General features: G+C 36.4%; 1 protein-coding gene across 1 annotated transcript; it reads left to right on the top strand.

The window, feature by feature from the left end:
* Positions 1-9,203: 9,203 nt before the first annotated feature.
* Positions 9,204-10,551, top strand: LOC101290907 (BTB/POZ domain-containing protein At3g50840-like). Its single transcript, XM_004289362.1, has 3 exons — positions 9,204-9,655; positions 9,747-10,047; positions 10,168-10,551. Exons 1-3 carry the CDS (start codon positions 9,204-9,206, stop codon positions 10,549-10,551), a joined length of 1,137 nt encoding a protein of 378 aa, XP_004289410.1.
* The last annotated feature ends 266 nt before the right edge of the window (positions 10,552-10,817 follow it).

Genomic DNA, 10,817 nt, shown 5'->3' with positions numbered 1-10,817 from the left:
GGCAGATTCATCCAGGGAGGACGAACTGTCTTGGTTGTTTGAGGAGATGACATCATTGATAGCCATGAGGGAATATGTGAGAATAAAAGGGATTAAGGCTGCAAGATATTTGCAGAGGGAGAAGACAGGTCGTTAAGCCTGCTCTGATACCATATAGGAAAGATGGTTTGGCTGAATAAATCAATTGTATTCATCGTGTAGTAATATATACAAATCACCTACCCTACGTCTGTGGTTCTCCTACAAGTTAGGAAACCAATTAAGAAGGAATCCTATTACAATTACTACTCAAACAAGAGAAAGATACAGAATATTCTAGCTAATGTGATCTACTGCAGTAAATACAAAATCTGCGTGCATATCAAGTAAACTAAACATAATTATGTAAGATGCACTTTCCAACACTCCCTGTTGAGTATCAATGGCTTGGTCTGCATTTATAATAGGCATGATCATTATTTTCCTCATAAGCTGGTTATCTTTAACCTCTGCACCCAAGACTCTATTACTCTTCCCCAGGACTTAACTAGTACTGGTGCTAGCTGCTTCCGCTACCAGCTTCATTCAGCTTGCATTGGCTTTAGTCCTCAGACAAACGAGACTAAGATTCTCCAAATACTATGTCACGAAAGCAGTTTCGTGTTCAACATATTCACTCTTGGTGGTACATGGAGGCGTCTAGAGATACAAGACAAAGACTTGGGTGATGTTGCTTTTGATTGTGATGATATTTTTTGGCCAAACTTAGAGTTGGGGTGTGACAGTGTGTTCCTCCATGGGGCCAGACATTGGCTGGAAATGAGTATCGAGGGTTGGCCTGTTGTATTGGTTTTCGACTTTGAACAAGAGCGGTTCAGAGTGATCCCATTTCCTGAAGAATATCATAAAGCTCACAGTGGGGCTTCTCGTCTCCCCAGCTGGAAACTGGACATGATTGAAGTGAATGGATGTGTTGCAGCATATGAGTTCGACTTCTCGAATGGAGGCCTAGGAAATGTTATCACACTATGGATTTTGAAGGATTACCAACATCTGGTGTGGGTTAAAGAGAGTATCATAATTCCCAGAAAATGGAACAAGTTGCAAATGCGCTTTATTCCAAAGTGCTCAATCTACACAGACGAGCTCCTGCTCAAAGGGGGTTTTTGGGGTAAAAAGGTGTACCTTCACAACCTGAACAATAAGCGTTTTACGACGACTCAAGTTTCTATAAAACACGAAATCTTGGGTTGTTATCATGAAAGCATTATCCCCTTAGATGCTTCTCCATGCGACAACAAGTAAGTCTTCAGAAATCATAAGCTGCACAACCTTTCATTCTCTTGAATATTAATTCTAGCTTGTTATAAACTAAGGTCTGACTGTTTTGTACAATGTAGGTTTTCGTGTGGCTCTCTTGAAGAATATACCGACCTTGTTCTCCGAGTGGGTGACACGGACTTCACATTCACAAGGCAAGCAAAGCTTCTCGGCTGTTTGATATATATGGTGGCTTTGACTCCATTAATTACCATAGTTGTGGCCTCACAATTAATGGATCAAGTTTCTTTTGACTTATAATTTTCTTCCATTTGATTTCTCTGCAGTCCATCTTCTCAGGCAAATCCAACCGTTTAAGAAAGATGGTCTTGGAGGATTCATCAGCACCGCTATATGAATTGCCAGACTTTCCTGGTGGAGCTGAAGTGTTTTTGTATATTCACAAGTTATGTTATGGCATCAGAGGTCCTATGAATGCTTCAACATCTCTTCCTTTCCTCTGTGCGGCTGAATATATGGAGTTGGAGGATGCTTTAATTCAACAAACCATGAAGTTTCTTGAAGAACCAACACTCTATGATTATTGGGAAATATGCGCAGAGCTTTTGAAATCTTGCAAGGATCCTAAAGTTCTAGAGTACGCTAACAAATGTGGGGTTGTAGAAAAATGTACCGGCACCATCAAGTCCCATGCTTCACTCTTTTTTCTCAAGACACAGCTATCTAAAGGAAGTTCTTCACAAATAGGGGCTGAGGAGAAAAAAGCATTCCTTGAACAAGTTGCTCCTTGGTATTTTAGCCAAGTATGTCCAATATCCAACAGTAAGCTACTTCTTGGCCTACACAGATCTGCGTTGTCTCTTCATGCTTCCCAACAATGCGTGGAATGTATCGAGCGTTGTATTGATGCACATCTTCATCGAGTTCCTCCACAATATTTTTATCGTTTTGACATCAACACGGTCCAACGCCTTGCCAACCACTATCTCTACAAACATGAGGGTATTGAAGAGATTGCCACTAATGATAATGCAATTGTGTTGGCTAATCTTGTTGATGCCTACCTCTTGAACAATGCTGCTAATAACTTGTCAGTGGCTCAATTTCAAAAATTAGCAGACTCAGTCCGCCATGCTAGAGCTGTGGAGGACAATTTATATTTTGCTATTGCATTGTATCTACAGGTGAATTTATTTAGTTTTGTCTTTGTTAGTTTATGTCTGGGTTTTCTTTTGGTTTTTTACCCTTTATATATGTATATTGATATGTTAATGTTTCATATTGTTTTCAACATGCAGTTGCATCCATATTTGGCTGAATCAGAGAGAGAGCAGATTTGTCAATCTTTGACTTGTAAAAATCTGACTCCTGAAGTTCGGATTAATGCGGCAAAAAGCCGTGTCTTGTCTTTAAGAACAATTATTGAGCTCAACTCTCTCAATAATCAAGAGTTAAAACATGATGTTCAACAAAATAAGAGGCGAATTTCTGCTCTTGAGATCACAATCTTGAAGATGAATGACGTCATCGAGAATCTAAAGAAAGAGGAGGAGAAGTTGGGCACTAGGAATTTAAAAGGATCAAACAAGTGGACAACCATGTTTAAGAAACTTGGCTTCAAGAAGAAGCTGGTGTGTACTACAAGTCAGGATGTGGTGCATAACCCAAATCCTATGAGGAAGGACAACATTGGAAATCTGGACTTGTGAAGGTGACACTTCCCAACATTCCAAAAAGTTCATTCAATATGCTTGATCACCTCAGTTTGATAGGACTTGGTAACTCGAACTGATCTGAAATTTTGTGGAGTTGTGCCTACATATGTGTACGTACTACTGATTTAATCGTGACAGATTTCTGGAGTTAGATGCTCATTGATGAATACTTTTCGAGTATTTATGTTTTTATTATGAGAACTCTCTGTTATCCTCAACCACAGGAGTTAGTGTTATATTATTGAATGATGCTGGATGCATTGGGTTGAATTATTTTTTTTTTTTTTAGTTCTGTGCAGTTCAATGTATCAAAAAGAAAACAGAACAAACCAGTTGATAATGCAGCACTACAGCAACATAAATTAGCTACACTGTGCTTACATTTTTAGTGCAGTTGCTGATTTGAGATCAAAGGCAATAATGAGACTGAGCAGTGGCACAATATTGCCACCCCCTCCAACACCACCCACACTTCCAAATGCTTCTCCAAGGAGTCCAATGATTTTACCAACCACAAATTTCCAGCCAAATCTTGCTTTCTGTGACCAATTGTGATTGTTAGACTCGCCCACCTAGCTACTATAATCTGACAGATAACAAAAGGGATGAAAACTAGAGAGGGAAAAGTTTAGCATGGTTTATCATTCCTCAACAGCGTTTGTTTCTCAAACATTTCAAGTCCACATGCATTATTAAATTTAAATTACTTCAAGACAACATATATTCAAGAAAGATGATTTGAAATTGGTCTTACATGCCAGATATATATGCTTATAACCAAGAACTCCAACGATATGCAATTTTGACATGCTGACCAAGTAATCAGATTCAGCCTCTTTCCTACCACTCTGACTTAAAAAAAATCTTGTTGCTCCAAACTTTCATTTGCTGAAACAGACAACAATGCTAAAACAAGAAACCAAATCCCAACCTCTTCAATCGACCTTTATTCCACCAATATGATAATCTGCTCAATACCATCTGATACCTAAGATATACTATTGTTTCCTTCTCAGAAATGAAAATTGATGAAGAAGAACATAGGGACAACAATGCTAAAACAAATCCCAACCTCTTCAATCGACCTTTATTCCACCAATATGATAATCTGCTCAATACCATCGGATACTTTAATTCTAAGATTTACTATTGTTTCCTCCTCAAAACGAAATTGATGAAGAAGAAGTGAAGAACATAGGATTGATCAAACACCCTAAGTGTTTAAACCAAACCGAGTTCTTATTATATATATATATATATATATATATATATTGTAGAAGTATACTTTCCCTTCGTATACAAAACTAGTATTAACAAAGCGTACATAATATAGTCTAGTGTTGTTGACTATTTACAGAAGGAAAATAATTAGAATAAGTAATGCCTAATTAATTACAAGAATACAAAACTAATACCTAAAACTATACATAAGTTAGATACATTCTAGAATAATGGAGGAAATACACTCTTGTGATTGAATCTGAGTATTGAGGTAGAATACACTCTTACTTAATTGAGGCTGNGATGTGCTCATATATATATATATATATATATATATATATATACAGGCATTCTATATATATAAGGTTCTGTAGAATGCAAAATTTAAGTACTGTTAGTGGAAAATTATCTTGGCTTAATCTATTGATACTAATGCATGGTTACCTTCCTTGAGACTGCATTAAGTTGGAATGTACCTTAGCTAATTGCTACCTTCATAATAAAAGAGTGTATTATGATTGAAGATTGGTACTGGTAGGCTGGTAGCCCATGCCAGGACCGCTAAGTCCCTCTCCAAAGTTGTTAAGAACACAAAAGTTCATGTTCAGGTTGAAATATGATTGAGGAATTCTAATTGCATGCATATACTAGGAAACCTATTTTCATTCTTTTCCAATGAATGAAAAAGAAGCAAGCTTGAGCTGAGTTCAGTGTGTAAACTAGGAATAGAACAAGAACAAGTAACAACAACAGAAGGGTATCCAGAAATAGATAAGGAAATGAATTACTTTAGCCTACTATTCACAGAGTGGAGAACTGGAGATCAAGTCATCAAATCTATCGGAATACTTGGTCAAGATAATATCTTGAAATTCTTTGTGTAAAAACCTATCCTTGTTTAGAAAGGAAATAAAATCAATGTATGGGGATGACCACCATTTCTGTGGTGACTTTACCCTTTTCCTTTTGGAAGGAGCAATTTAAAGATATGGGATTCTGGTAATTCATATGCAAAAACATTAGTCATTAATTTTTTTTTTTACAGAAAAAGTGCTTAATTTACAAAACAAGTTCAGAACAAGGGGTATGCCAACATTAATCATCAACTTTTTAAAAGAAACCTGAACGCATGGATAGGAGTGTTACCTTAAGGAATTGGAAATCGTTGTAGGAGATAGTACTCTACGACAAACATGGATGAGGTGAATGTCATGATAGATGTGGCTGTGGCACTTGACACGCACCTACCAGCTTACTTGGTGTAAATTTGAGCATCTTATTGGTATTGCCAACACATGACTATAGCACAATTGTTAATCGAACCCTGCTTCTCATCATTATTGAATATTGGAAAAGATACCTGAGCAGGAATCTCCATTTCACAGGCACAATAAGAAACAAGGTTTTGCACTTCTCTCCAGTTTGCACCTGCTCCTGATCCTTCTGATGCAAGGATTCTCTTCCCTTGGGACAATTTAATTACCTCATATGAAGTCGCTGCTACAGTCACCAGAATCTGATTGATAGAGGACAAAATTAAGAAAGGAAGATAATTATAGTTCTGTTAGCAGAAAAGTCGAAGATTGTATTTTGTTACATGAAATCGAGGAAGTTACGTGTAAGAGATCAAGTGACTAGTATGCTACTGAACATAGTATGTTACTGAACATTTTGTGTCATATTTCTGTGCCAATACGCAAGTTTCCTATCAATTTCATTTATCAATGCATAAAAGTGAAGCGGAATTTGAACAAACACTTGAGAAAGAAAAGGAAAAATCAACCACATATGTAATATACAGTGAGTAAAAGTACCTTAGCAATCTGCAACCCAAGTATTATGACCCACACAGTACTAACAATTGTCTCTTCCAACAAACATTTTCAAGAATTGAAACAGGTTGAGACTTGGGAGTCATATATAGAAGTCAGTTCCTAATAACCATTCATTCAAAAGTCTACGCTTCAGAACAATGAAACTATATAGTTATTCGCCAAACATCTTTTCGTAGCAAACTGACAAATAATGAAGGGATGAAAGCAAGCAATTTGTGCTTTTATGAGGAATGACTTGGTTTCATATCTTAGAAAAATCATGCTAGCAGCCCCATCTAGAAGAAACTAGAAGATGGAAAACAGAGCATCTCGACTGCAAGTTTAATTAGCCTCCATTCTTATTAGAGAGACTTCAAAACTACACTCTGATTGGTACTAGACAGAATTAAAAAAAGGAACATAATAGTAGTTTTCTTAGTAAGGTAGAAGATTAATTTCTTGTTGCACAAAGCTACCTGTAAAAGATCATGAATTCAAGATGCTCAAATTTACTCAAGCAAGTTGTTAGGTGTCAAGTGCCACAGCCACATTTATCATGACATTCTCTTCATCGATGCATTCACGTTTCTTTTATTAATAAATTGACGAGTAATGTTTGCATATATATATACAACTTTTTTTGAAAAAAATATTGACTTATATTTTGAATAATCAGTAAACCATTTGCATGAAAGAGTCCCTTAAATGAAGATTCAGGTGTTTCCCAAAAAAGAGAAACAGTGTAGTTTAAGAAGCTAGCTGCAGAACTCTTATTGAAAAGCTTCTTTGGTCTGCAGAACTCTTAATGATTTGCTTGCTAGGTGGGAGCATTCTGCCCACCAAGCCATTGGCATTGGATAGATATTTAATCCCTCACTCCTTTTTGAAGAAGAAGAAGAAGAAGTAGAAGAAGCAAACCTTTCCAGGAGATATAACCTAACTGATAGAGTGCACATCTTCTTCCCAGCTCCTTGAGAATTTGAGCTAGCTAGGTAGTGAAAGTTATGGCCCATACTCAGATCCTCCGGAATGGAAACTCCCGGTAAGCTGCAACGTTCAATCGTTCATCCTCTGGTCTTTTTTTTATGTATCCTTTTCCTTTTGAATGAGGTCTGACTGCATGTGTAAAATGTAGGTATCCGTCTGGCCCTTTTGAAGAAGCAACCGATCTTGTTCTCCAAGTGGATGACATCTACTTCCACGTTCGCAAGGCAAGCAAAGCTTTTCTATCTGCTGTTTTGGATTTTTTTTTTTTTTTCTTTCTGCTGCTCTGTTTCTGAGGTCTTTCGAGCTTTTTGAATGAATTAATCTAGAAATTTGGCCTTGATAATGGCGTTGTTTTATGGTGGAATTGGAATATGTAGAGTGCAACATCATGCCCTTCTTGATAATCGAAACGTCAGTAACCGTTTACTGACCTTACTCTAAATCAGACTTTTGCTAAATAAGGACGCTTGTTTATTTACTCTAGTACAGGCTAGCCCCTTGTTGATAATAGAACTGATTTTATGGAGCTAGTAATTTAGTAAAAGGGGATTTTCATATACACCCAATTTTGAAGAGTGGTTTTAAATAAAACCAACCTAATATTCTTATTTGATAGACATCTAAAATGTATCAATTATGATAAATATTATGTCCTATTTTTTCTAAATTTTACACAATTCAACTATAACATATTAATATAATAAATAAGCTTAATTGATGCTGTCTTAAATACCTTAATTATGAGTTTTTCTTCTAACATTAACATTTTTCAATCAATTTGCAAGAATCATGTAGTTTTCTTTATTTTTATGAAAAAATCTAGATTAAAAGAATTCATTCTCTAATCTACATAAGGTAATATAATACGAATAAAATATCTGATCTAAACCCTAAACCCTATACCCTAAACCCTATACCCTAAACCCTAAACCCTGAACCTATACACCCTAAACCCTAAACCCTAAACCCTAAACCATATACCCTATACCCTAACTCTATACCCTATACCCTAAACCCAATTTTGGGTTTCTTCTTTTTAGGTATATTAATATCATGCCCTACTTAAAAGGTACATTAGAAACCCTAAACCCTATACCCTAAACCCTATACCTTATACCCTAAACCCTATACCCTATACCTTGAACCTATACCCTATACCCGTTCTTGTTCTTTGATTAATTTTCTTCTTTTTAGGTATATTATCATATCATGCCCTACTTAAAAGGTACATTAGAAACGTAAGTAGTAGAGAGTAAAATGTTCTCTCGATTAGGATGAGAAATGATATATATACCTAAAAAGAAGAAAATTAATCAAAGAACAAGAACGTGTACCTTATAATTAGACATTTTTCAACTATGTAAAGAGACACCAAATGTGAGCTTAGGAATGAAAAGTATCATCCTATTACAAATGACATACTTCTGTATATAGCATATATATATACACTCAAGTTAGTAATAACAAGGTAAGAAATTAAAGAATGTAATTGATTATGACAAAGTTAAATCTAACTAAATTTTAGTTAGTATTTGAGTTTCAAATTGATGCTAAAATTGAGAAATATACCAAATTTAGCTTTCTACTGTTTGAAGGGCAAATTAGAGATACCGAAAAATGAAGAAAACTATTAATTATAGACATTTGCTCTATACGGTATGTTTGCTTATGTGGAGTGGGTGTAAAATAAAAGAAAAATATGTATGGGTTTATCTTAAAAAAGGTCTAGTATTTTGGGTTTTTATCTAATTTTCTCTTTAGTAAATCAGGACTCTTGTTAACAACTCATCATGCCCTTGTTGATAATCGAAACATGAGTAGTTCAGGTTTAAATGTTTTACTAGAAATTAGACATTGCTCCTTGATAATACAACTCATTTTAGGAATCTAAAAAGTTAAGTTAAAAGCCAGGACTTCATCAGTTAGTATATCCAAGCCACGACTTCATATATTGTGTCCCACTGGTTCAGGGAGTTCTGTTTTCTTCCAGTCTCAAATATGTGTGTAATTTTTTCATCTTCCTGTCACATTTTTCAATATCCTCTTGCTTAAGGATTTCACTTACTACTTATTAAATAGGAACTAAGCCATATATACCTCCTTCTCCATTGTGTTGATCAAAATGTAACCTAATCATGCATCAGTTTGTGTTTGATTTTTCTGCAGTCCATCTTCGCAGCAAACTGCAATCTTTTAAGAAGGATCGATGTTCTTGGAGAATCCATCATCTGAACACCTTGTATTGCCTGAGTTTCCTGGTGGAGCTGAAACATTTGAGTTGGTTGTTGAGCTGTGTTATTGCATCAGACGTCCTCTCAATGTTTCCACAATTGTTCCTTTCCTAGCTGCGGCTAATTATTTAGAGTTGGTGTCTGAGGATGCTCTTACTCAACAAGCAACATACTTCCTTGAACAAGAAGAATTTTACAAGAATTGGGAAACATGTGCTGCTGTGTTGCTATCTTGCCAGCATCCCAAGGTTCTGGAGTACGCCAAGACATGCGAAATTCTACCAACATGTGTGCGCACCATTAAGTCCACCTCTAAACGCTATTTTCGGAAGAGGCAAGTATTTGAAGCAAGTTCTTCATCACAAGTTGAAGTAGACGATGTAGACAATGAGGAGAAGAAAAGATTCCTGGAACAACTTGCTGTTTTGTACTTGAGCTTGAGCCAAGTCAACGATCTATTGCCAACACCCCGGCTCAAGAATTTACTCATCCTACACAATGCTGCGTTGTCTTTGCAGGCTTCCGAAGAATGCGTGGAGTGGCTTGAGTCTTGGATTTATTCTTATTCCCGATCTTCACGAAGTTGCTCCAGAAGCTGTGTATACTCTAGACATCACCACCTTCCAGCACATTGTCAGCTTCTACCTCCATAAGCATGAGGATGTTAGCACAATAGCTAATCTTGTTGATGATTACCTGAACAAGAATGCTGCTAATGATGTGGTGTCGGTGGCTCAATTTCAAGGATTAGCAGACTCAGTCCGGCATGCTAGATCCGTGGACGACAATCTCTATTTTGCTATTGATATGTATCTACAGGTAAAATGATTTGGTTTTCTCGTTCTGAGTATATATCACTTGTATATTGTTTGCTTTCTTATTTGATTCTTTACCTTTATATATGTAGTTGCTGATATGCTAGTGTTTCACAACATGCAGACACATCCATCCTTGGCTGAATGGGAGAAAGAGAAGATATGTCAATCTTTGAATTGCCAAAATCTTACTTCTGAAGTTCAGAACCATGCAACCAAACGTCGTGTCTTGTCTTTAAGAGCAATTGTTGAGCTTTACTCTCTCAACAATCAGGAGCTCAAACATGAAGTTCAAGAGAATAAGAGGAGGATTTCTGCTCTTGAGAACACAGTTGACAATCTAAGTAAAGAGGTGGAGAAGTTGGGCAGTGGGAAGTCAAAAGGATGGACAAGCCTATCTAAGAAACTTGGCTTCAACAAGAACCTGCAGGTGTGTACTACAAGTCAGGATGCGGTGCATAACCCAAATCCTATGAGGAGGGACAATCTGGACTCCTCTGAGCAATGAAGGTGATACTTACTAATATGTAGGTTGAATTTGAACATCTGATCCTCTGGTTCTTGTTATTCTCTTCTGAACTATTATGAGTTTATGTATCGGTTGAACTTGGAGTTGGAAATGTATTGTATTTTGTTTAACGAATTAAGTATGGGAGACAATTGACCTTTGCTCTAGGTATTTTCTGAATGAATTTGGTTATTGTAGTCGAGTTGATTTATGAATGAAGGTTCTGTGGTTCGTTTTCAGTTCTGGTAAAATGAGCAGCTTGGACA

The sequence above is a fragment of the Fragaria vesca genome, linkage group LG1 (genome assembly GCF_000184155.1).
Source record: "Fragaria vesca subsp. vesca linkage group LG1, FraVesHawaii_1.0, whole genome shotgun sequence".
In the NCBI taxonomy this organism is placed as follows: domain Eukaryota; kingdom Viridiplantae; phylum Streptophyta; class Magnoliopsida; order Rosales; family Rosaceae; genus Fragaria; species Fragaria vesca.
This window is presented reverse-complemented; position numbering and strand designations above follow the sequence as displayed.

Bases quoted from the DNA above. Each gene is read 5' to 3' on its own strand.
- LOC101290907 (XM_004289362.1), top strand. From the start codon at position 9,204: ATGTTCTTGGAGAATCCATCATCTGAACACCTTGTATTGCCTGAGTTT. The intron at 9,656-9,746 runs GTACTTGAGCTT...TTGTCTTTGCAG, and splicing joins CTGGAACAACTTGCTGTTTT to GCTTCCGAAGAATGCGTGGA. The intron at 10,048-10,167 runs GTAAAATGATTT...CACAACATGCAG, and splicing joins CTATTGATATGTATCTACAG to ACACATCCATCCTTGGCTGA.